The 27426-nt window shown below is 37.1% G+C and overlaps 1 protein-coding gene across 1 annotated transcript; it reads left to right on the top strand.

Annotated features, from left to right (window-relative positions):
• Positions 1-150: 150 nt before the first annotated feature.
• Positions 151-27426, top strand: SERPINI1 (serpin family I member 1; the record flags this gene model as incomplete). Its single annotated transcript, XM_079705028.1, has 8 exons — positions 151-400; positions 1824-2054; positions 3694-3888; positions 5362-5566; positions 11399-11496; positions 25226-25312; positions 26704-26793; positions 27350-27426. 8 exons carry the CDS (start codon positions 151-153, stop codon positions 27424-27426), a joined length of 1233 nt encoding a protein of 410 aa, XP_079561154.1.

The raw sequence follows: 27426 nt of genomic DNA, 5'->3' as shown, positions 1-27426 counted from the left end.
GACACTAACACTGCATATGTTTAAAAACTTTTGTTTTACTCACAACTTTGCCATGAAATTATTATTTTTTTTACCTTTCACTCCCTTTCACTGAGGTAATTAAAAATTAATATGTAAAATATTGTTCTCCAGGCTTGAAACTATTCCAACATGGCTTTCCTTGGACTCTTCTCTTTGCTGGTTCTGCAAAGTTTGGCATTAGGGACCACTTTCACTGATGAAACCATTGCTGAGTTGTCAGTGAATATGTATAACCATCTTCGAGCCACTGGAGAAGATGAAAATATTCTCTTCTCTCCACTGAGTGTCACCCTTGCAATGGGAATGATGGAACTTGGGGCCCAAGGGTCTACCCTGAAAGAAATCCGTCATTCAATGGGATATGATAGCCTGAAAAATGGTAAGTGTGCTTAGATTTAATTTCTCAAGATGGTTTGACATTAACATTCAACTCAGTTATGTTGCCTTATGCCTGAGGCAGCAGTATTTACGAAGAGTGAGAAAGAGGTCTCACTGAGGTGATATGGGTAAGAGAACCATTAGGAAACCCAAGAAAGTTCTTAGCTCCTAGCTGTATCCCTGGCTGAGTTAATACAAGAAAATTGTATCTTTTATTATTATTGTTTAAACAAACCTCACTGTGATAAACAAAAGCAAACATGGTTCTTGCTCTGTTGGAGTTTCCAGTTAGAAGGAGGGCATATATTAATCAATTATCACATAAATAAATGAGAAATTATAACTGTGATGAGTGCTATAAAAAAACCATTATTCTCTAAGAATATCAGAAATTTTTACTTAAAATCAACAGTACCTTCATTATTTAAATGGCACCCAAGAATTTTTTTTATAAATTTATTTATTTTATTTATTTACTTTTGGCTGCATTGGGTCTTCATTGCTGCACACAGGCTTTCTCTAGTTGCGGTGAGCGGGGGCTACGCTTTGTTGTGGTGAGCGGGCTTCTCATTGTGGTGGCTTCTCGTTACAGAGCACGGGCTCTAGGCGTGCGGGCTTCAGTAGCTGTGGCACACGGGCTCAGTAGTTGTGGCTCACGAGCTCTAGAGCGCAGGCTCAGTAGTTGTGGTGCACGGGCTTAGTTGCTCCGCAGCATGTGGGATCTTCCTGGACTAGGGCTTGAACCTGTGTCCCCTGCATTGGCAGGCAGATTCTTAACCACTGAGCCACCAGGGAAGTCCCAAGAGTTTTTTTTTGAATGTTGTATTATCATGAAAAATTTTTGTACTGGAGAAAATTTCTAGCCAAAATGTATTTTGTAATCACTTTTCAATGATGTATAATTTCTATTTTAATGTTTCTAATATATATGTGAATTAACTCATTAAAAAGTTGAGAACTAAAACAATTTCAATTGGATTTTCTAGTTGTAAGGTTAAAAAAAAGTCTACTTAAAGTAAAATTTAAAGGAATATTTTGATTTTTAAACTAGAAAATTAAACTTGATAACAGAAACAGATTATTTCTGATCATCATAAAATAAGACTCATTTAATTAAAGTAACATAAGTACTTTGAAAGAAAACAATCCAAGTATCTCTACTTTATAGATTTTACCAAGAAAGTCAATTAAAATGAAAATAGTATCAGTTGATAATACTAAACTGCAAAAAGTTAATTTGAACATCTAGAAACAGCACAAATATTGGAACCTCCTTACCATGTCAGTGTGGGGAATAAGCCAGTGCTTTTCCTTTGGGCCTCTATTCTATTAATCCCCCTTGCTGTGTTTTCGTGCTCCTCCACTCTCCAGGATCTTTCACTGTGTTTGTTCCACTAATAAACTTATCTTTTGTCATTTTGCAGGTGAAGAATTTTCTTTCTTGAAGCATCTTTCTCACATGGTGACTGCTGAAGAAAATCAGTATGTGATGAAAATTGCCAATTCCCTCTTTGTGCAAAATGGATTTCATATCAATGATGAGTTTTTGCAAATGATAAAAAAGTACTTTAATGCAGAAGTCAATCATGTGGACTTCGGTCAAAATGTAGCTGTGGCCAACCATATCAATAAGTGGGTGGAGAATAACACAAATAGTAAGTCATTTGGTTCCTTTCTTTCTCTAATAGCTTAGTTTTAACTCCCTTTTACTTCTGAAATTATTTGTCCCCTTGTTCCTTTTACATTTTGAAGGTTAGATTGCATTTAGTTGAGTATCAACTAAATTATTGCATTTAGTTGAGTATCTACTAATAGATTACAGCCTATTTTAGAAGGATTGTTTATGAATAAACATTTGAGAAAGAAGTTAATTCTTTTGGCATGTATAGAATATTGGCACTGATAAATTAATATGAAATCTGTGCTCTCCAGTTGGTGAGTTTCATCTGAATAGTAGTAATCTTAACTACTGTATGGAATTTTGCTTGAGCTGACCATTTCATAAGTTAGATACTAGTTAGAATCACAGTTGCTGGTTCTCTTAACAATATGATAAAAATAGAGTAAGAGAGTTTAAAGATATTTGTTGGCTTTTAAACCACAGAATTTGACTGCTAATCAAAAAATTTATACAGGATTCCTTTAAAAAAAGAGCAGCCCATTTTAAGCCCAAATAAAATATTTGGAGAGGAATTAGAAAAGGATGCATTTGTTTCAAATTTTAATTCAAAATCATATTTTTAAAATGTATTTAAGCTCTCCAAATGTTTCATATTTTACCATTTTATTTTCCGATTTTACCAACAAAATAATTGAAATTAGGATAAAAAAAATGAGACCAAATTGAAAGTAGATTACTATGGCTGTTCCTTAAATTAATTAATTCATGTTGTCAAAACTCCGAAAATAATGTTAATCTAATACATTTTATGCTGGGACAACAACAACAAAAGACCCTCATCCCATACCCTTTGTCCTATATTCCCCAAAATGCTGAGGCACCTTCTTAAGTACCTAAAGAAGTGCTATGACTAATAAAATGAGAGAACACAGAGTGAATGTTGGTCCTATCTTTTCTAACTATTAAAATGTAATATAAACATGGTTATTTTTTAACATTCAAAGAATAAATTAAGAATAATTCAGCTGCATTAGATTGGATTATTGAAAGCTGTTTATTTCCAAACTCTTCTTAAACAATTTCAGCCATTAATAAAGTCCCAATGTCTTTCAAAACGGATTTAGAAAGGAACATTATAAGTGATAAAAAATAAGGTATCATTAGTTAAATTAGCTTTTACTCATCTCTTTTCACCTAATCAAAAGCAGTTGTCATATCTGATAGATATCCAGTGTACATGGGGGAAAAGTTTGAATTGGATGACATTTTAATCATGTACATTGTTCAAGAATAAACTTAGAAATATCTGTTGAATGCTTACTCTGTGTTAAGAGTTTTACATGCATCATTGCAACTAGAAAGTAGTGAAGCCTGAGATTCTGTTGTATGTGGTTCTGTAGTTTGTGCAAATGTCAAGATGCTACTAGTTGGTGTTATTTTAGGTGGTGTATAAGGGTATTTTAGATGCCCTTAGTCTGTAAATATATGTGTGTGTGTGTGTGTGTAACATTGTTTCCTTTGAAAGTTAGATACTTTTAATTTTTATTGTAAATTTTATAATGATATAAAGTTCACCTCAAGCACTCTATTGGATGGTAGTTTGATAATATTTTGGTTTCCTTTCACCTTCAAATTTAATATGAATTTTCATCCATTCATTTTTTCCTGAATAGGTCTGTTGAAAGATTTGGTATCCCCAAGGGATTTTGACACCATCACTCATCTGGCCCTCATCAATGCTGTCTATTTCAAAGGGAATTGGAAGTCACAATTTAGACCTGAAAATACCAGAACTTTTTCCTTCACTAAAGATGATGAAAGTGAAGTCCAAATTCCAATGATGTATCAACAAGGAGAATTTTATTATGGTAAGACAGTTTGGCTTTTATTTCTCTCTTCTTGCAGTATATCAACAAACTTCTAAGAAAAAACATGAAATATTCGTTACTCAGATTTCTCAACAATCTGGTTTGGGCTACAATTCAATTTTCTTGGCCCCATTTTCAAAGGCCTCTAATTAGATCCTGAGTGAATATTATATGTTTTGATAGTTTTCCAATATGTTTCTTAATTTATAAAGTCGATAACACCTACAGAGTGGCTTTATTCATGTGAAAATATCTGACCTGTGTAAGAATGTTCTGAGTCACTCCAGAAAGTCATTCGCTTTGGGGTGGTTTTCAGTGAGCCATAGGTTCCACCCAGCTCTTGATTTGGACACCTCATCACTTTTTGAATTATAAGCATTCCTTTAAAATTTTGCTTTCAGACTTGTTTATGTTTAGTCAGGCATAATTATTCATTCATAGTTTCACTTACTGAGAGTCTATAATTTGTGATACAAGTCAGCATCCTTGGCATTATTTTCAGGGATATTTCATTGGCCTTTTCAGAAGTTTAGGGTGCTAATCCTTTCCCCATACCATACTGAACTGTAATTATTTATTGTCATAAGCAGAAATGTAATTGAAAGCTAAGTATATGTTAGAACTAATATTTTATTCTACTTAAAGGTACACAGTAAAATTAAAATATTATAATCACAGTTAATCAAATTAACAGTCAAAATAAGAAAGGGAAATACCTCTTTATTTGAGAACCAAAATGTTTAATGTGACATCTAAAGGACCTAGATCAGTTAAATGAAAATATTCAGAACAAAAGCATTACATTTGTTTTGAAAATGGGGGAAATTTTAAAGTAGTGGCAGGACCATTTGTTTTAAAGACTTTTTTTTTTTTTTTTTTTTTTTTTTTTAATGAAAGCCTGGTCAATTTAGCTAAGTTCATAGAACACGAAGCCAATTACCTAATTTACCTAATTATCTAATTTGGAGATTTTAATCACCACAAAAGCTCTAGATAACTACTGCCGAATGAAGTAGATTTCATTTTGGCTGTGCTACCTTGGCCTCAAAACTTTTAGCCGCGGTAATAATAGAGTACCAGGTATTATGTGGTCAGTTTTTCCCTTCTTAGAAATCAGGTGGATGTTGGTAAATGTGATTTACATCCAACTTGGATCCAGGGCTTTATTTTTCTAATCATGACTTTTCATTTTTTTGATATCCTTAAAATATATTCATTTGAGATATCTCATTTAAAAATAAATAAAAAAGTAAGTCTAGAGAACAAATGTGAAACAATTCTGGGGATCCTAAAATAAAATAAATTCTGTAGGGCTGAGGATTCACTTGAATTTCAGGGCTTACTTTAAAATAAATTCTCAGATGCCTGAATTTTTTATATTCTACACACTATTTTGGAAAAAAGTTATAACAAATGTAAACATTTTATTTAAGCCTTGATAGGGGCCTTTTATCACCTTTCTGTTCTTTTTAGGGGAATTTAGTGATGGCTCCAATGAAGCTGGTGGTATCTACCAAGTCCTGGAAATACCCTATGAGGGGGATGAGATAAGTATGATGCTGGTCTTGTCCAGACAGGAAGTTCCACTGGCCACTCTGGAGCCATTGGTCAAAGCACAGCTGATTGAAGAATGGGCAAACTCTGTGAAGAAGCAAAAAGTGGAAGTGTACCTCCCCAGGTGAGAGGTTCCTGTGTGACTCCCTCTGATAGCATGGAGGGAGGGTATCAATGAAGGTTCTGATGCAGAGAAATTCTTGCCACTGATATTGAATTTTGTCTTGTGTTGCTCTCTTCCTCCTCCTCTTCCTTCTCTTCCTCCACCCCCTCCATCTTTTAAAAAGTATTCTTTCATACTCATTCAGTCATGCCCAGAGACATAGGCTGACTCATTGATCATTCTATACTACTTATCAAGACCTAGTTTCAGATATGAATCAATATTCTTAGCTTCATTTTAGAAGATTTTTCAATAGATTGTCTCTGAATATCATTTGCATCTACAGTCTTCTGTATTTCATTAATATTTAAATTGATAATAGCTGGAGAAAAAATAATCTTCTACTTTGTTGGAAGAAATGCAAGCAAGTCATGGGCTAGGTGCCAAGATGCAACCATAAACAAGCAGGAAGGAGCTTAAAATTCTCCCTGTGGCTGAAAGAATAAAAATCCATTCAGGGCCTTGATGTTCTGACTACCACCCACTTCCTCGACCCTATCTCTGGCCACTCACCACGTTCAATTTTTTGTAATAGATACTATCCCTGTGCTTGTAGTTATGCCACAGACACCATATGCCCTTTTATGCCTCAGGGTCTTTATGTATGTTTTTGCATTGGCCTAAAATGCCCTCCTCACGTACGTTTGCCAGATATTATTTACCTAGCCTTCAGGGTACAGGTCTGGCACCAGTTCTTCTAGGAAACCTTCCATGAACCACGTGATGGAGCAGTTAACCCTCACTTTGCCTCACTTATGCACCTCCCTGTTATGACAGTACATTTACATTACCACCCCACAACAAAATTACTTTTTTTGTAGGTCTTGCTTTCCTTCTGTAAATTCTTCTAGGGTAAAGTCAGTTCTCTCTCCTGTCCTAGAGATACAGTGTGTTTGCCAAATCAAACCCAACCGAAGATATTATTCTGCCCTTGAATACTTTAAAATGTAATAGGGGAGCTAGACCAGCAAACCAAACAACAAATTTATAAACATAATATATAAATTCTAGGCTAGAAAACAAAACACGCAAACAGCCAATAAACATGTGCGTGTGTGTGTGTATGTGGAAGTAGAGTTCCAATATTCATTCCATGTAAGAAAATTACACAAATATGATTAATTAGTATGAATATTGAAGGATGATAAATATTAGTATTAAAATTGAATTACTAAAACCTCTTTGACTCATTCATATTTATTCTAATTTTAGGAATTGTCATTTAAAATTACATCTTACATGAATGCTTATTTTTCCAAAAACTTAGCTGATGTTTGCTACATTATGTTAATGAAGGAGAGCTATTTGGAACTGTAGACATTTTTGGCTAGAAATATGCATATATTGATGCTTATGTTAATGTTGTAGTTCATAATATATAGCCATATATAATATATAGCCATATACTTTTCAGTCTACATATAAAAATTAAGGTAATAGTAATCCAAATGTTTTTTTCTTTTTAGCTAAGATATTTAGCTTGCATAACTTTCCATGACAATACATTTGTGTAGAAAGATTTCACTGTAAGTCTATTCTCAAGGAGAGGTAGCCAATGAATATCTAACATACAAAACCAGGGTTTTTTTTAAAATATATGATAATTGACATCTACATATTTAATATATGAACAATATATCTTAACTCTAAAAGAACAATTTACTTTTAAGTATTAATAATTAAATGTAAGTAACTAAATCAGACTTAAACCTTCATCTAGTGACCTTTTATCATTAATTTTGTATTTTTCCCGTGCATTTTTATAAGGGATTCTTTTTGATAAGATGAGAAATTCAGTAGAGAGTTAATGCTTCTCTTATTAAATTCTATGAATTGACTGCAGCACCTCCAAATGCCTTAATTCTGTAGGGATGCAAAGTTATTTAAGAATATTTTAAAAGAATTCTAAAGGAATGTTTATTAAGTATCACATATTGTAATTCAACCACATTCACTAGAAAATGTGGCCTTCGGGTACTGTCCACTGAGAAACTGAATGCGGCAGCAGAAGAAAATTAAAATTTCATTTTCTAAGAGATACTCTTCGATTATGAAAGAGTTTAGCTTGCTTGCTCATATTAATGCCTGTTACTAAACTAGGCATGGTTAATTACCATGTATCCATTTCTCCAGGAGTTCCATGAATTCTCCTTCTGCATGGCTAATGCATAGCATGGGAGGCTAAGTAGCTAGATAAGATAAATTTGGTGTCCCTTTTTAAGAGATTGACTATTTCCAAATACCAATGTGTTGGTAATAATCAATGGGAACTATCCACCCCTCCATTTTACAGCATTACAACCCACTAAATGTTCAGTGAAGGAAGTGATTTATGTGACTCAATTTTAGCAAAGGTAAAAGTTTTCTAATAGTTGTGCTCCAGCTTTACTCAAGTGTCTGTCTTAAAGGGTATGTATAGTTTTTTCACATGGAGACATTACTCTAAAAATGCAACTTTGCATTTCTGAATTTGACCACATTCTTGTCCTACTTCACAAGTACTTTTACTTTCTATTATACCAGATTTTATACAAGTTGCTTTAAAATACTTTCCCTTAAGGGGCATAGGGTACATGGGGGGAGGGGGAGGGGGAGAGGCAATTACTTTTGTATTCATATTTTTTCCCCTGAACAATAAATCCTACAGGAATCAGATGCTGAATTGAAATTGTATTTTTATCCAAAATACAAGAATCTATTCAGAAGAGGGTGAGATTGCTATCTCTATGTGATATCACCAAATCCAGTGAAATACCACAAGGTTTATGCACAGTCATACATCTCTAAGATTTAAATGAGATTGCCAAATATTCTTCCAATTTATCCATGGCAGAAAAAATAGTTTGGCTAATATGTAAAAGTATATATTATATATATATATATATATAATATATGTAAAATATCTAAAAAGCACTTTAGAATGATGCCTGCCATAAAGTAAGCATCATATAATTATTATCTAATAATACTATTATCGTTTATTTTTAAGTCCTACTATTTATCTTTTGTTAATCAATCTTTTTATATACTTTTCTCTAAGTAGGATTTTTTAAAACTTGGTTCTAATGAAATTACCCTCTTCATTGTATATTCTTACTTTTCAGTCTTACTGATACAGCTTAGGTATAAAAAGATCTTTCTATTGACAAAATCAAAATGAAATCTCTAATACTTGGAATGCAGATGTACCTGGCTGTAGTATCTTTCCACTCTTACCTTTGTAGTCTCAGGTTTGTCATTTGTGATTAGAGTACTAGAAATCAAAGGATAAGTATTCTCTATTTTGTAACCAGAAACCATCCTGCTATTCTGAAGTGATTGTCTACTAATAAAGCACTTCAGTTTCATGTCTGTTAAAGAAAACCAGTGCATAAGCCATCTGATTTTATTTTTTATCATGAGTGCTTTTATTAGGTTTCTCTTCAAATAATTTGATTAATTCTTACACATTTTTATTAATCTCCTTATGTGTAATATATATTTGCTTTTTTCTAACACTTGCTCCACACCGTCCCTCCTTAGTCTCCGATGCTTCTGCCCTCCGCATACCTCTTTAATTTATTCAGATAGAAAATTGCAAATACAAGATTACATCAAATGCCTTTACAAAAACAGCCATGCCTTTTGGTTTTGAAAAAGTAGCATTGTGGCTTTTTATTTTTAAAATCAGTGGGTGAAATGTAAAATCTTCCTGTAGTTTGTTTGTTTTTAAATAAGCCATTGTTGGAATTATAGTGATTAAGGATGGGAGGACTTCGCAGTCAGAAAGATCTCAGTTCATATCTTTATTCTGCCACCTACTAGCTGTGTGATTAGGGAAGTTGTTTAGTTTTATTGAACTTCAGTTTGTTCTTCTGTGGAATAGAAGTAACAATACTTGTCGCTTAGGATTTTGTGAGATTATCACAGGGATGATTAAATGAGATACTAGACATAAAAGGATTTGCATAGTGCCTGGGACATAGTAAACACTCAGTATATGGGAGATGATAATAATTATTTATATTAATATTAGTCTATATAAAGAGGAAAGAGAGAGTATATGGATAATAGCGATTTTTTAATAGTTTGATAAGGAACAAAGACAAGGAACGGATAAGTGGAAATTGTTTACATCTTGTCTTCAACTTTAAACAAACACTCTCGTGGACACCTAGATTTTATTTCACTTCACCCTACGTATTTGGTCTTATGCCAGATACTACAAATATTAAAATGAAAAAAACACTAGATCTGACAAATTTACAGTTAAAGTAGCAGAGATTAGTATACCTATTTAACCAAATTACTCCACCACTACTAAAATGCAAATATTCAACACCTTAACATCGATAATAATGTGAATGTTACACATTACTGCAATATGGTAAGTACTATTAACATATCTGCCCTTTACTGCATGCCTCCTACAAGCCAGCATCATCCTAGAATGTTTAGCAAACTTATTTAATCCCCTCAACAATACTGTGAAGTAGGCATTATTATTGCCATTTTCCATATGCCAAAACCAAGGTTCAGAAATTAGGGAACTTGCCCAAATTCAATCTAGCTAAAATATCATCGTCACCTAAACAGCCTAAAAAGTGTGAAACAAACCAAGCTGCTTTTAAGAAGTAAAAAGAACCCTTACTGACATCTTCCTTCACTTTCCTATTTTAGGTAGATCAGGATATATATAATACTACCTGGATCCATATCCCAACTCCGCCACTTACTAGCTGTATGAACTTGGTCAAGCTATTCCATCTCTCTGCTGCTCAGTTTCTTCAAATATTAACTGAAGATAATAATACCTACCTCAAAGAGCTGTAGTGATATTTAAATTAATCTGTTTTTGTTAAATTAATCTGTTTTATATTGTTGGAACAGTTCCTATTATCTAGTAAGCTACATATGTGACCAATAAACAAAAAACTAAATAACAAAGCACACAGAGGAAACACTTTAAGAATTCATTCAAGTCACTGAATATATTCTCCAATGTATTTCCCTACTCATCCCCCTTTTCTACTTTCACAGTCAATATCCGCTTTTTGTGGAAAACAAAATAAACAATGTTAAGTGCAAGTTAAAGTGTAAGATATAGATAAAATTTAGTACTTAGTCTAATATTTGTTATACCTTTACTCATCTGTTGGTTTTCCCCTGATTATTCCTCTTGGTGTCTGAGTCTTGTTTATAGCAATCATTCTTCTTAAAACCAGACATCAGAAATGATGCTAAAGTAATGTTTAGTGACTATTACAGACTTAGCTTTTTTAAGGACACAGCCCATTGCCTAAAAACTTATATTTATGATCTGTATTGATTAGGAGGCAACATCTTTTAAAAAGGAAATATTTAGTTCTAACCAGTTGTTTTTCACTTTTTATAAAAAAGTAATAAAAGCCTTTGCTTTTAGAAACTGCACTTGTTAATACAGTCATGCTCAGTCCATATCTTTCACTGGAAAGATGGGTGATACAATTCATTGGTTTGATACAATCTCATTGGGAGAGATTCCATATTAAGACCAATCTGGCTTCCTACTTAATAATTTAATACTATTCTGTTATGTTATTCTTTTCGATGCTCCCTTTTTTTTTTACAGTAACAATCAAATACTACTTATAGTCAAAATCCAGTTTTAGTATAATTTACCCTCTATAAAACAGACTTTTAAAAATCAACATATCTAACATTTTATTCCTGTCCCAGGTAGCAGGATGCTGTAACTAAATACTTTTTAAAGGCTGTAACTAAATACTTTTAAAATGCTGTAACTAAATACATTTTCCCCTCTGTGTTCTCCAGGTTCACAGTGGAACAGGAAATTGATTTAAAACATGTTTTGAAGGCTCTTGGAATAACTGAAGTTTTCATCAAAAATGCAAATTTGACAGCCTTGTCTGGTAGGAAATAAACACCAATTTTTAAAAAATGTTATTCCATAAAATTTTTTTAAAATGATGGTGGTGAATCCTCTATTTATTAAGGAGTTCTGAGGTAAAATATAGTTATCAGTTGCCAGATAAATATAAGAAATATATTTAACTTCTACAAGCAAAACTATAAATACAGTCACAACATTGTTTGTATTATTCTGCTCCATGTCTATCTTTGATAGCAGATTATATTCTCCAGAAGACCTGTCTTATGCATCTTTGAATTCCCCATCACATCTGACAGAATGCCTTGTAGAGCAGATAATCAATAAATGTGTTGATTGAATATCTCAATATGTCCAGTTATAATAAATCATATGGGAAAGAAAGAAGGAAGAGAGGATAAATGAGTGTCTGCTGTGAGAACTAGATGCTTTTAAAAAGGACACCTGTGAGATGATGTAAATATTATCTTAAGTCTTCAATAAAAAACAGTGGTTTTGAAGAAGTAGCTTCAAAATATACTTCACATATTGGGTGTTGAGAAATTTATTTAAAATATCCCAAGGGAAAACAACCAGTTAAATTATTTGATTCAGATGCCCTAATTTGGTCAGGATAAAAATCTTACCATATTAGTAACATTAAAGTACTTAGAAATGTAAAATCCTTTTGGAAATATTTTTAAAGCAGCTAATCCCAAGACACGTATTGAAATAAGGTACCTGTCAGTGTAAGATTTAGTTAGCTTAGATAATGATAATTTTCATCATTTCTATAGAACATGGGAAATAACACAATATGTTTTCTGATGAGATAAAGACAGATTTATATCAAGATAAAACAAGAGTTCAGAGCCCTAGGAGCTTGGATGTGAGCCATGAAGGTAGAATAAGTACCCATTCAAAGGGTAATGGGTACATTGTACTTGAGGCAGAAATATATATATATTTGTGGTTCAAGCGCAGGATAATTTAAAGTTCTTATGCTCCTTTCCTTATGAATTCAAAGAATGCTATACTGGCCAACTTCCAACTAAATAATTATATTTTGCTTTCTTACCATGGCTCTATTTTCAGTTTGATTAGAGATTCCTCAGTGTGTCACCCAAACATTTAGGCAGTTATTTCACACACAGAATATTTACTGCTTTTCAGTCCTGAGGGAGTATCACTGCAGTGGCAAATCAATTATTGTGGTCAGTGTAGGTCAAATTTTTTGACATATCTGGAAGGTTTATAAGGTAATGTTTAATTGCCTTTACTATGTACAGAGACAACAGAGCATAAATGTACATATGAGTGCAGATTTGAAATCACACTAGGCTCTTTCAGAGTTCATAGAGTCTATAGCGGAAAGTCTTTGCTCTTTGATCAAACCTCCATCAGAACTGAATCCTTCTCAGCATCTTGCTCACAGTTGCATTCCCAGTACCTGGTCCAGGGCTGACAACACGTAGTTGGCACACAGTAGATGTCTGCTAGAGTATAAATCAAGGAAAAGGAGGAGAGAATAGATTTACCCAGGGCCACCTTGTACATTATATTTCTTGAAACATTTAACTCCTTAAAATATTAGTAAGAGGTCTAGGATTGGTCATCCTCAAACACTACCCAGTTCAGGTCTTCAGGATAACTGATCTAAAACCAACTTCTCAAGTTTTCAGTGGGAATTCTTTGATTCTTAAATTCCTAGTTTTGCCACAGTCTTAGAAGTCCCGGCATGCCAGCTACCTCAACCGATACATTCTTCATTCTCTTTCTCTCTCTCTCTTTCACTCACACACACACACACACACACACACAAATATATACATTACTTTATGAATCATTCATTCAAGAACTTTCTAGTGACACAGCTATAAAACTTTCCTCTCTGCTTCCTCTAAATTCAATAGCCTTTATTCCCTGCATCATTTTGGGGCACCATATGCTCTGCCTTACATGATTGGTGTCCTGTTCACACGTATACTTCTTTGCTTCCCCAAATTACATGAAAACCTTGATGATTAAAGTGTTTATGACACTTAGTAACCCCACAAGTACCCAGGAAAATTATTAGCGTGTATTTGGTTATTACTTTCTACTTTAGTGAGAATTTTCATGGTGTTTAGGATATACAAATTAATTCCATTCAATGCCATGTCTATTCCTTTCATTTAACAACTCGTTGTGAGGCAGATAGTGTGAGCAAAGTACTAGGTCATAAAAATGAAGAAATAATTAAGATATCCTATCTGTTCTGAAGAAGCACGTAGACTCGTGGGGAGAAAGACATAAACAGCTGGATTAAATAAAAGGAAGAGTGATATAAATGTTTTATTGTAGTAGTGGTTCTTAACCAGGACAATATTGCCCTTCAGGGAACATTTGACAATAGCTGGAGACCTTTTTGGTTGTCACAATTAGGGAGAGCTACTGCCATCTACTGTCTGGAGGCCAGGGATGCTTCTACATCCCTGTGATCTACACTGCACAAGACAGCTTCCATGACAAAGAATTATCCAGCCCAAAATTTCTATAGCAATGAGTTGAGAAACTCTGTACTAGAGAAAGCATTACGGAAGCAGAAAGGAAAAAAATCAAAGGGGAGAATGGGAGGGAGCATATTGGGTCAAAAGATGGAGGAAGAGACTATATGTATTTTTCTTCTTTCTATTTTCTTATTGAGGTAAAATTGGTAGCTAACATTATATAAGTTTCAGGTGTACAACACACTTTGCTATTTGTATGCACTACAAAGTGATCACCACTGTTAAGTCTAGTTACCATCTGTCACTGTACAATTGACCTACTTCACCAGTTTTGCCCACCCCCTTCCTCTGGTAACCTTCTCCTCTGGTAACCACCAATCTATTCTCTGTATCTCCATTTTAATGGGTCTTTTTCTGGGGTTTTGTCTTGTTCTTTCATTTGGAATACACTCCTCTGTTCCCTCATTCTGCTTGACTCTCTGTGTTTGTTTCTATGAATTAAGCAAAACAGGTGCCTCTCCCAGTCTTGAGGGAGTGACCACGTGTAGGAGATGAACCTTATTGTTCAACCTTTCCCCAGCTCTTGGTTGACTCCTGAACCCTTGTGATTGTCTAAGTAGCCTGGTTAATACTTGATAAATCCCAGTTGTGGACAGTGTGTGAAGATCCAGCAGTGTTCCAATAAGAGGGAGCTCAGTCAGCACCTGGTTTTAGGCTGATTAGAAGCCAGCTCTTCAGGCAGCAGCTTTTAAAGTATGCAAATCCATGCAGCCCTGTGGGTCCACAATTATAAACCCTGCTGACTTCCAGACCAGATCTGAACATGTTCCTGGGTGACAGTTTGCAAAAATCAGGATTTCAGATGAATGAATAAACTATGGGGAGGTACCAGTAGGTTGTGGCGAGGCCAAGGGAGGGCTGAAGGATGGTATTTCCCTGCCTATGTTTCCTGCGAGCTCCTCTGTAGCCCCTAGATGTGTCACAAACCTGTAGCCTGTCCCTCAGCTTGAAGCTCCAAGACAAGGAAATGGACCTTTTTCACAGGCAGACTGGGGATGGTTTTAGTCTGCTGTCTGTGCAGTGCCCCGGGGGGTGATAGCCTGCACAGAACTGTTTCTCTGATTGTCACAGTCCTTTGGGGCCCAGAAATGCAAGCCCCTCTGGCCACCAGGGCCAGGCAATCAAGGGGCGCCCCCTGTGTGGACTGTGCTCACCCCCAGCTTTAGCGATGCAGGTGAAGAGCATTGGGGGAAGGGCACACCCTTGCCTCTAGCGAGGTAGAGCAAGAGCGCTGGGAATGGGGCACACCCAAGGCTATAGCAAGGCTATGCTTGTGTGCGCCCACCTGCACGAGCAAGGTATAGGGAGAATGCAAAAACGGCGCTCACCCATGCCTCTGTCCCCAAAGAAAGTCCCAACTTGTCCCTGCCCCTCCAGCAGATGCTTTAAGATTAGCAAATGAACCTCCTTCACATATAGTCCAGGCACTTCTCTAACTGCTGCCTGTGTACTGGGTCCTGGGATGAGTGAGACAGTGTGCAAGTCCTTTCAAAGGAGTATCTCAGGTCTCTACACTGCCCTGGGTGCCCTGGACATAAGCCCCTTAGGTTTCCAAAGCCGGATGTTTTGGGGACCTCGTGTCTCCAGTGCAGGTCTCTAGGGTTGGGGTGCCCAACGTGGGGCACAAATACCTTGCTCCTCAGGGTGTAGTTCTGGACCTATGAGATCCCTCCCTGTTGGAGGTCTCTGCACAGGGGCATGGAGTTTTTGGTGGGACTGACCCTCTGCATCTCCTACCATGAGGCCCTTTTATCCCTTGTTGTGCCTCCAGTTGGTCAGCTAATTATTAGTTCTTTTTCAACACTCGTTGTTCCATATGTAGCTTTAGATTTGGTGTGTCTGTGGGAGGAGGTGAGCTCAGGATCTTTGTACACCACCATCTTAGATCACCCCCCTCATAGGTATGTATTTAAGCTTCTAAATGCATAGAACATTTTTGAACAACATCTTAGAAAATGATAGAAGTGGTTGCCTCGAGAATACTGGACAGAGGCTCTTAGATGAGAGAAGGGGTTTCGTTTCAGAGACCACTGTGTACTATTTGGAAATTTACCTTGCGTATGTATTACTTCTTTAATTAAAAGCCTTATGTAAAAACTGGGGACATCTTTTAAAAATAACATTATTAGTAGAATTTGAAAACTCGAAAGTACCCAGAAACCAATTCAGTACTATTGGGACACTGCTACATTCTAAAATCATGTAATGAGATTTTTATCTTTCTTTAAAAATAGTTAATGTGATTTAGCAGTGGACCAAAAATACCCTACATGACATTCTCTTGCTTCTGGAAAAACTGAATGACTTGAGAGTCTTTTGCTAAGACCTCTTGAATCCATGCTTTCATTTTCTGTTCCATGGCGTCTACTTTCATTTCAGACTCTCATTACTGCTGCCTTAGACTATTTCAATAGCCTCCTAGACAGTTTCCAATCTCTCTACCGTCTAATCTGTCTTATCTACCACTGCCAAGATTAATCACCTTAAAACTCACTCTCTGATCATTCCAGTTCCTGTTCAGAGCCTCCCTTCGGTCTGCTGTTCACCATCCACCGCTCGGCAGGGCGTTCAGACCTCATCTCTGGCTGATTCCTTACACACAGCGTGTGCTCCAGCCAAACTGAACATTTGCTCTGCACCTCACATCCTCCCAGCCCTCATCTTTATGAAATTTCTCCCACCTGAAATACCTTTAGAACTGAGCCTCAGGTCAAATATCTCCAACTTTATTAAGCCACCGTGATTACACCAACGAGAAGTAATCACTCCTTTTTAAATACTACAGTATTCTATTATTTTTCTTATGCCACATACATTTAATTTCATAGTATCATTATTTATGCACTGGATATCTCCCACCAGAATTTAAACTTCCACATAATTGATCCTTATGTGTGTTTAAGAAGCACCCAGCACTGTGCTTTCTGCTTCGTACTCCCTGAATGAAGGAACAAATGAGATGCTCTGTATTTATTGTGTTTATTTTTTCACCTCAGTTTGATGTCCATTGCTTTTGACGCTAAATTCCATGAACATAAAACATAGTAAAGACTCATGCAATAAACATGGAATCTAGAGGGTGCTGAGAATCATTTTCTTCTCGGGCTCTATTTAAAATGCTCATCTAGTTGCAGCGAAGATCCTGTTATAGAGTAGGGCTATTTTTGTAAGGGAAATGAAGGACCATCAGCATTTGGATTAATAGATAATCCTCTTGGAAGGTGTAAGGGGAAAGAGAAAGAGAGTACTAAATCCTTCAGCACGAAGTATGAGCTTTAATAAAGGAGCCAATGAAATAAAGGAATTAAGAAGACACAGCAAAAGCCATATTCAGGTCAGACTCAAGCGCTTAGATTTATGCTGGACTGACTCTTACATCCTGCCCTTGTTTGTTCTCTTTCTCCTTCTACCTGTAAGTCAGAGAGATGTCTTTCTCTTCCAGCACCGTAATTCCAGTTCTACCCCACTTTCTTGCTTGGACTGTTGCAACAGCTGACACAGTTGATCTTCTTGCCCCCAGCTGATTGCTCATCCAATTCGTGCTTTACAGCTGCTGCCACCAATATCTTCTAAAATCAAAGCCGTCATGTCCTGTTACTTCTGGACAAAGGCTGGGCTCTCTAGCATCATGGTCGAAGCTCTTAAAATCAAGCACATCCCCCTCCACTCCCCTCCTCCTCCTAGCCCCATCTTCAGTTGGACCTTCAGGCCCTCACCACTGCTTCTCTCACTTTGCAGATATAATTTTCTGTTTGGAATGCCCTTGTCCCCTTCTCTGACTTTCACTCTTCTACTTATTCTTCAAGAACCAGTCCAGGGCTTCCCTGGTGGCACAGTGGTTGAGAGTCTGCCTGCCGATGCAGGGGACACGGGTTCGTGCCCCGGTCCCGGAGGATCCCACATGCCGTGGAGCGGCTGGGCCTGTGAGCCATGGTCGCTGAGCCTGCGCGTCCGGAGCCTGTGCTCCGCAACGGGAGAGGCCACAATACTGAGAGGCCCATGTACCGCAAAAAAAAACAAAAAAAGAACCAGTCCAACTGTCAGCATCCCCGAGAAGCTTCCCCTGACATCTTGCCCTTCCTAGATGGTTTACTTTCCCTTATCTGGATTCTGATAGTGCAAAGTGCTCTCACAAGTTCTACTTTTTCCTTGGATTGTTTGTTCTCCTACCTGTCACTGAGCTCGGAGCTCCTCAGAAGCCTGGACTGTGTCGTAGACATCTTTCTGTCCTCAGAGTCCAGCATGGTATGGGGAGCAGGATAGATGCTGGGTGGGTGCGTGCCCTGAGAAGATGGTGCTGGGCTCTGCCTTGCTCCAAGTTGGGGGCTTCTCTCAAGCCTCTGGCCCTCCTCAATCCCCATGCTCCAGCCGCACAGGCTTTTTCTGGGTCTTTGCACACACCTGGCTTGTATCTGCCTCTGCACCAGCCTTCCCCCCCAACTGCTAACTCTACCTTTAGGTCTGCCTGGGACTGGCTCCTCTGTATTCTTTAGGTCTCAGCTCAGATTAACCTTCTCAGACAAGGCTTTCCTAACATCCAATGTCAAGTAGCTCCTCTTCCCTTCCCTAGTCACCAGCCAACCCATCACTTTATTTCTTATACTTACCATACCCTGAAATTGTGGTCATTTATTGATTTGCTTTTTTTTTTTTTTTGCGGTACGCGGGCCTCTCACTGCTGTGGCCTCTCCCGTTGCGGAGCACAGGCTCTGGACGTGCAGGCTCAGCGGCCATGGCTCATGGGCCCAGCTGCTCCGCGGCATGTGGGATCCTCCCGGACCGGGGCACGAACCCGTGTCCCCTGCATCGGCAGGCGGACTCTCAACCACTGCGCCACCAGGGAAGCCCTGATTTGCTTTTTTATTGTCCTTGTTATTTAATGTCTTCTCTCCCCCATTAGGAATGAACTGTTAAGCTCAACATAGTATACCCAGTGCATCAACAATGTCAGGCACATAGGAGGTGCTCAGTACATGAATAAATGAATGAGTGAATAAATGACTGAATATTTGCTGGTCTATAACAAAATCTATGCAGAAAAACAAATAAGCAAACACTATTCCTACCTTGAAGGAGCTCAAATTCTAAAAACCTTTCTAAACTTCATGGGTGGGGCTGAAGCTAAAAGTATTTTAGCAACTAAAGTACAGAGACAGAGACATTTTTGGTATCCTAGGGTTCTGTTATGGAACTCCGTTCATTCTGTTATTTTAAGCATGTCCTTGGTGATGCAGAAATCCATTAAAATTGGCTGAATTGGAACAGTGCCACAAAGGAAGTAGTGGCATACTCTTGCATGATGGCCATCTGGCCAGCGTTATGTCAATCACAGGTATTTAGAGCCTTTGGTGCCCTGCACAATACCTCATACGAGCAGGGTACTTGATAAATATTTGCTCAGTGACTGAATGAATGCCTTAGTGTTTTGCCCTGCTTTTTTCAGAAAAGCTTGAATTACTGCCCAGCTCTTCTCTGGGGAACCTAGGGTTTGCTGGCACTGTTTGCATCTTATCCATTGTGAAAAGCCTTGCTCCACGCTGCCTGGAGAAAAGTAGGACCAGTTATTTGGCAGCAATGTCTGCTGTGGCCAGAAGAAGAAGACTGCTTGGGACCAGTGTGTGGTTTTGTTTTTTTTTTTTTTTGTAGTTCTGTTTGTCATTGATTTATTTATTTCCATTTTTAGAGAACAGTTAACTTTTCTCTAACAAATAAGACAAACTCATCAGTGTAAATCTCTTTAACTCCCCTCATATTATGATTCCTTGAATACCTGAGTGCGTACTTGGTGGCTGGAAGTGTGCAAGGAACTGGGGATAGGGAGAGGAGATAAATAGGACAGGAGGGTCCAGGCTCTCAGGAAATAAGTGCATGGCAGGAAAGATGGCCTCGATTGACATATAATTACACGAAAATGAGCAATAGTGGAGGCCAAACATAGAAGCTATGAACTTGCCTGTATTCCTGTATGATCTGATCTCCTTCTAAGATGTGGCAGCAGACACATTCTTGCTTAAACTACTTTCAGCTTACATTTTATTTTAATGTGACAGCTTGCAGTTTGTGACTAGAGAAAAAAGTTTCATTTTCTTTTGTTCCCTCAGTGTTCATGATGTGATTTCCTATTTGTTACATTTTCTCCTATTTGTATATCCAAAGGGGTGGTGTTTTGCTGAAGGTTAAGTGTCCTGAAGTCTTGTTTACAACTGGAGACATTTGCTGTCCTTGGTGTAGCAGTTAGTCACCCCCTAACTGGAACATTGGATTCAATCTTTATTTTGCTGTCTTTGAAATATATATGATGACAGTGATCTGTTAGATCCCATTCCCTTTGCTCTTCAACTCAATTAGATTTTTAAGTTTTCTAGTGTGTGTGTGGTCTTTGTATTCTTTCTCTCTCTGGGGCTGTTTTCTATCAATTTTCCTAGACCATCTACTCTGGATTGGTGTCACGTTTTATTTATTACAAGAATAAACTTTATAGACATAATTGTGAACAGAATTGTGGTCATGGTGCCCACAGAGTGACAACACCCAAAGTCTTACAATGTGAAATAACTAACACCTTTCATTCAACAGTTACTAAATGTTGGGTTAACTACTGGAAAATTACACATTACCAGGAAACTCCCTCTACTTAGGTTAGTTCATTCATTAAGCTCCCTAAATGCCAGAAGCCAGGGACACTAAGGGAAAGGACACAATCCTTGCCTGAAGGAATTGGACAGTCCAGGAAGAGAGAGATAGCAATGTGAATATGATATATTATGAAGGCTTAAATAGAATTAGATCCTGGGTTCAGTGGGAAAGAGTGGTCAGTTCTACTTTAGTGGGGGGTGGGGGTTGGGAATCGGGAGAGAGCAGAAAAGTCCTGGGAGGGTTTGAAGCTGAGCCTTAAAAGTAGATTAGGTGTCTCACTGTACAAGGGTTCAGTGAGTTTCTGGGGAAGCAAAGACACAGAAGTGATAAAGTGTGGTATGATCAGGCCATTGCCATTCAAATAATCTGGAGCACAGTGTGCAGAGTGAAGAATGCTATTTGGAAGAGGCAGAGGCAACCTCACGGAGGCCCTCATATTACATACTGAGCAGGTGTGCAGGTGTGCAGGTGTGTTATATACTGAGGGGGAGATGGGAGGTAGAGCTAGCAGGAGAGGTGATAAAGGGTTTTAAGTAGGGGAGTAGCATGAATTGGTTTGTATTTGATGATCATCCCAGAGGAAGCTTTAATGTGAACGGGAGGCAGTCAGAGTAGTTTTAACTGCTGTGTCATGATACACTGACATCCCCAGAAACTCATTTAAAAAAGTTATTTGTATGTGTTGCTGGGTTTAATTTTCTGATTTTGAAGAACTTTTACCTCCATATTAATAGGTGAGTTTGGTCTATGATTTTCTTTTCTTAGACAGTCCTTTTTAAATTTTAATAGCAAGTAAGATGACCCAGAGATGACTTATATTGCTTTTATTCTCTTTCTAGAGTCTGGAATAGTTTTATCTCAGAAAATTCTGTTACTAGAAGGTTTGGTTAAAGTTCCCTAGAAAACCATCTAGGCCTGCGGTCTTTAATTTTGAGGATGGGGGAAGATTCTGTCTACTGATTCAACTACTTTAATGGTTACTGGACTATTCATTCTATTTTTTTCCTTGATTCAACTTTATAATTTAAATATTATTTTTTTATTTTTTTATTTTTTTGCGGTACGCGGGCCTCTCACTGTTGTGGCCTCTCCCGTTGCGGAGCACAGGCTCCGGACGCACAGGCTCAGCGGCCATGGCTCACGGGACCAGCCTCTCCGCGGCATGTGGGATCTTCCCGGACCGGGGCACGAACTCGTGTCTCCTGTATCGGCAGGCGGACTCTCAACCACTGCGCCACCAGGGAAGCCCTAAATATTTTTATAAAATTGTAGTTGATGGCAAATCTTCTGTTTCAAAGTTATCTGCATAAGAAACTTGTGGGGAGAGTTGGAAATATTCTTTATCTTATTTGTAGAGGTGGGGTCATAGATATATAAATCTATCAAAATTTACCAAATTGTATATTATAAATAGATACAATGCATAGTAAATAAAGTATACCCTTTAAAGTTAACATTACCTGCAGAAAATTATATAGTATTTTTCATGATTTTTAAAAATTCTCTTCTGTTATCTTTAGGTATGTTCTGCTTTTTTGTCTTAATATTGTTTACTTGGGTAATTTCTCTTTCTTCTTTGTGAATCTCATTATAGGTTTGTCCATTTCATTATCTTTTAAATAACTAGCTCTCTGGGAAGAACCCTCGGCATTCTTGCTTTCTTGATCTTTCTGCCATGATGTCTTGCAGCATCCCTCCCCTCAAAACGGTTCTGTGGAGCTAAATGAGAGCACATGAGAGATTTGGGGACTAGAGGAGGGTATACTTGGGGCAGACACCAGGGTTGAAGGGAGGAGATTCCTTCTTTGAAGGTGCTTAGTACAGTCAGCAAATCAGGCTCAGGGGATATTGGAGGCAGTTTCCTTTGTGCAAATTAATGTGTCTGAAATATCATTCGGTGTTATTGAAAACTCCCCTCAAATTTTTTTCTTTTTTTTAATAAAGTTATTTATTTTTGGCTGCGTTGGGTCTTTGTTGCTGCGCATGGGCTTCTCATTGTGGTGGCTTCTCTTGTGGCGGAGCATGGGCTCTAGCCGTGCGGGCTTCGGTAGTTGTGGCACGTGGGCTCAGGAGTTGTGGTTCACAGGCTTAGTTGCTCCGCAGCATGTGGGATCTTCCTGGACCAGGGATTGAATCCGTGTCTCCTGCATTGGCAGGCGCATTCTTAACCACTGCACCACGAGGGAAGTTCCTCCCCTCAAATTTCTGAACAGGGCTTACCTGGCAATGTGGACACTCCTTATCCTTTAGGAACTGGGTGCTGTCATTTTCGCATTTAGGGCCATTGATACATGACTCTACCTTAACTGGCAGACTGATGAAAATGCACAGCAGAATCTGAAAATAGTATAGCATCTGTTAACTACTAAATAGTTATGTTTTACTGTCTTGGAATTCAGTGTTTGTTTTGCCTACTAAATTACTTTGACTAGTTACTTAATGCAATTGATATTTTTCTTTTCATTTGCTAAAAAAACCTAGTCATCTGGATTTGAGAAAGCTAATTTTACTTAATTGTTTGATGTAAAACTTTATTGCTTTTAATTTTTCTTCTGGTTATCAAATGCATTCTAGAAGAAAATATCACAATATGTGAGATGGACTATTTCATAATGCAGTGCTTCTATCTTAATGCTAAATATGAGCTGAGGAAGGAGTATCCCTATTAAAATATAATCAGAGATGCCACCAGTTTGTCTTGGGGCTTATTCAAAATAAGCAGGTGCTTTGCAACAGGTGTACCAAAAATGTTGTTGGACATCATTTTCTATGGGTATCAGATAATTATGTGTCTTTGAAAGTATTACTAAGTAGTTCAATGGGAAGTCAATTGTGCTTTTACTAAATAGGGCTGGGCATCAGCAACAAAGTTATTTATCTTAAATTTGAAGTAGACTTCCTGGGATTAGAAAAAAAAATGGTACAAACTTGAGTAATCCTTTATCTTGCTTCTTGTGCTATTTTCCTTTTTATATATTTGAAGTATCTTCTGTTTGTTTTGTTTTAATCATGGGGAAAAGTGGGAAACCCAAGACTGAAGGCTATTGTATTGTATGCTTTGCTAGGGCTGCCATAACAAGGCACCACAGACTGAGTGGCTTAAATAACAGACATTTATTTTGTCACAGTTCTGGAGGCTGGAAGTCCAAGATTAAGCTGTCTTTAGGGTGGATTTCTTATGAGACCTCTCTTCTTGGCTTATAAATTGCCATTTTCTCCCTATGTCTTCACATGTTGTATTAGTCAGGGTTTTACAGATGAACAGAACCAACAGGATGAATGGATACACACACACACACACATATATATATATATATATGGAGAGAGAGGATATATGCATTTGGATATATGGATATATGCATATATGTAGAGAGAGAGAGAGGGATTAAGAGATTTATTTTAAGGAATTGGCTTGCACAATTGTATAGACTTTGGAAATATAAAATCTGCAGGGTAGGTCAGCAGGCCAGACACACAGGGAGGAGTCTGAAGGCAGTTGGCTGGCAAAATTCCTTCTTGCTAAGAGGAAGCTAGTCTTTGTTCTATTAAAATCTTCAGCTGATTGGATGAGGCCCACCCACATGATGAGAGTAATCTGCTTTACTCAAAGTCCACCAACTTTAATGTTAATCTCATCCAGAAAACATCTTTGCAGAAACATCCAGAATAATGTTTGACCAATTATCTGGGCACTGTGGCCAAGCCAAGCTGACACATAAAATTAACCATGATGCATGGTCTTCCCTCTGTACCTGTCTGTGTCTAAGTTTCCTCTTCTTGTAAAGAAACCAGTCATACTGGATTAGGGCCCACCCGAATGACTCATTTAAATTTAAGACTATCTCCAAATGCAGTCACATTCTGAAATCTTGGGGGTGAGCGCTTCCACATACGAATTTTAGAGAACAAATTCAGCCTATAACAGCCATTAATTTAAAAGTAAGCGTAACTAGAAAGACAATTCAAAGGGAAAAACAGTTCTCCTAATATTAAAAATGTGTTATTTCCTCTGGCTTTAGGATAAAGCATGTTTTTGAATCCTCAGATAAACCAATTAATTGGAATGGGAAATAACTTTTTAATGTATTCCTGTTTCTACAACCTAGAAGTCAATTTTGTTTTCCTTTGCCAAGGATATTTCTATTATCACAGTAATTAGAGATTAGATTTTAAAAAACTTTTTATTCTGGTTATATGTGGATTTCTGTTTTCATTTTATGTTTTGAAATTTCAGGTTAGGGAGAAACATGTAAGAAGTTTTATCTTGAGTTATGAACTAATTTGAGGTTGCTATTAAAAACAGAGCCACGTTTCTGCTTTTCCTGGCAATATAAGAAATAAACGATGGGAAAATTACCAATAAAAATGAAGGAGAAAATCAACAAGAGAATATAAAATAAGGACAAAACAGAAAATACATCTTCAATGGTTCTTTCAAATCATAAATGTAATCTTACAACATTATCTCTTATGTTTTATATCAGTATCTTATAACACTTATATTTCTCAAATCTGTTTAACTAAAGATAAAGTGCTTCCCTTTCTCTGATACCGAAGAAATGCTTCTGTTATCTCTTTTTTTTGCAGATAACAAAGAGATTTTCCTTTCTAAAGCAATTCACAAGTCCTTCATAGAGGTTAATGAAGAAGGCTCAGAAGCTGCTGCTGCTTCAGGTGCCAAATTATTGTTTTTCAAAATCTTCTCACTTTTTTGAGATTTGTATTTTTAAAGCAACCTTGGGTTGGGAATGGGGGTCATTTAGAACTAAGCCAAAAAACTGACCCTGCTCTAACTTAGAAGTCAAGCTAATGATGGAACCTGCTAGAATTTTCCAAATAGGGTATGAAGCATGCACTCATTTCAGTGCCCCATACAGAGTAACTCCCATCTCTAATGAGAGGCAGGAGGAGATTGTCAGCTCTGCAGAATAGATTTTCCTGCTGTGCTGCCTGTTTAAATATTTCCCTGCTGCCCAGTTAATCATTTTTCTTTCTACTTAATTATTTTTGGAAGTTAGTTCTTAATTTTGTCAGTGAAGAGCTTTGAGTTTTTAAAAAGCACATGCACAAACAAGAATGCATGATAGCATGCAATACATAATTTTAAGTTAATAATAAAATAATAATTTTAAATAAAAAATTTTTTAAATTTACCTAAATTACGTGTCCAAAGCAAAATGGTAAATGTCCTTGGTTATTTTGAATGTTCTGACTTCCTTAGTTAAGCAAGAAGGATTTTTCTTTTTTTTTTCATTTGTTTGGATTTGTTTCAATATCATGTTCAACAGCCATCATGAAATTTTGGTAGGATTTTTCCCTTCTCTGGTAAAATGCAACATATCATATTTGCACAAATTATTTTTAACTTCTGCATACATTTGCCCATTAAAAGGATCTCATCAATTAAAATGGTGTTTTCGGGAGGAAATAGAAACAGTAGTCTCAGGCATCGAGAAAGCTTAAAATCTTACATAATTTAATCTTGGCCTTTTCCTCACAACAAATCACCCTGCAGAAAGTATAAAATGATTATCCCACAATAAGGATCTCAAGGGAATTCAATTTCCCAGCTGTAGGAAACACCACTGCATCTCTCCCTGCTGTATTTTCTCTTTAATCACTGCTGTTCTGGCCACTTGCTAGAAGCCTGGTGACTTGCTGTGTAAAAATCCCCATTTCATATAAAAGAAATAATGATTTGAGAATATAAAGAAACTGATTTTTGTTTGTTTGGGGTGGGGTTTTTTCCCCTTTCCTTGACTCAAAGGTCATTTTAGTAAAGCTGTAAGTATTTATCTGAGACTGAGAATAAAAATTTGTAACATGCAAAATAAATTGTTCTATATTTTTGGTGGGATGATGGGAGGGAACTGTGTGTGTGTGTGTATTTGGGTTTTTTTAAGATCAAGTAGAAATGTTAACACATTTATAATTTTTCTCTAAGTCTTTAAAATCTTGTTTCGTGTAAATCATTACCTTTGCATTAAACATAGATAGTTTGGAGAAATTACTCATTAGTCCCCGCACATCCACAGACATGTAATTACTTTCTCTCTGCGTTACAGGAATGATTGCAATTAGCAGGATGGCTGTGCTGTATCCTCAAGTTATTGTCGACCATCCATTTTTCTTTCTTATTAGGAACAGGAGAACAGGTAAGTCTGTTATGAGAACAGAACTTTAATAAGCCAAAAAGAAATCTTTTTTTTTTTTTTTTTGCGGTACGTGGGCCTCTCACTGTTGTGGCCTCTCCCGTTGCGGAGCACAGGCTCCGGACGCGCAGACTCAGCGGCCATGGCTCACGGGCCCAGCCGCTCCGCGGCATGTGGGATCTTCCCAGACCGGGGCACGAACTTGTGTCCCCTGCATCGGCAGGCGGACTCTCAACCACTGCGCCACCAGGGAAGCCCTTCCATTTTTTTTAATTGAAAACATTTTCCACATTATTTATCAGATGTGTTCAAATGATTTTTTAGATGAAAATAATTTACTTACATTTTTATCATTAGAATTTATGAGTATCCAAGGACACAATACTTATCACTGAATCTTTTACTGCTTGTATATTCAGAAAACTTATAGTTTATTCATAAAGCTGAGGTTATTGGAGACCAGTGTTCTTGCTTTCATTTATAATGTACAATTAGAACATTGCTAATTGTAAGCAAGAAGGAAAATAAATATCTTTTGTTCATTCCCAACCCAATGCAGGTACAATCCTATTCATGGGACGAGTCATGCATCCTGAAACCATGAACACCAGTGGGCATGATTTTGAGGAACTTTAA

This window comes from Hyperoodon ampullatus (genome assembly GCF_949752795.1).
Source record: "Hyperoodon ampullatus genome assembly, chromosome: 5".
NCBI lineage: Eukaryota > Metazoa > Chordata > Mammalia > Artiodactyla > Ziphiidae > Hyperoodon > Hyperoodon ampullatus.
Note: the sequence above shows the minus strand (reverse complement) of the source record. Positions and strands in the feature narration are given on the sequence as shown.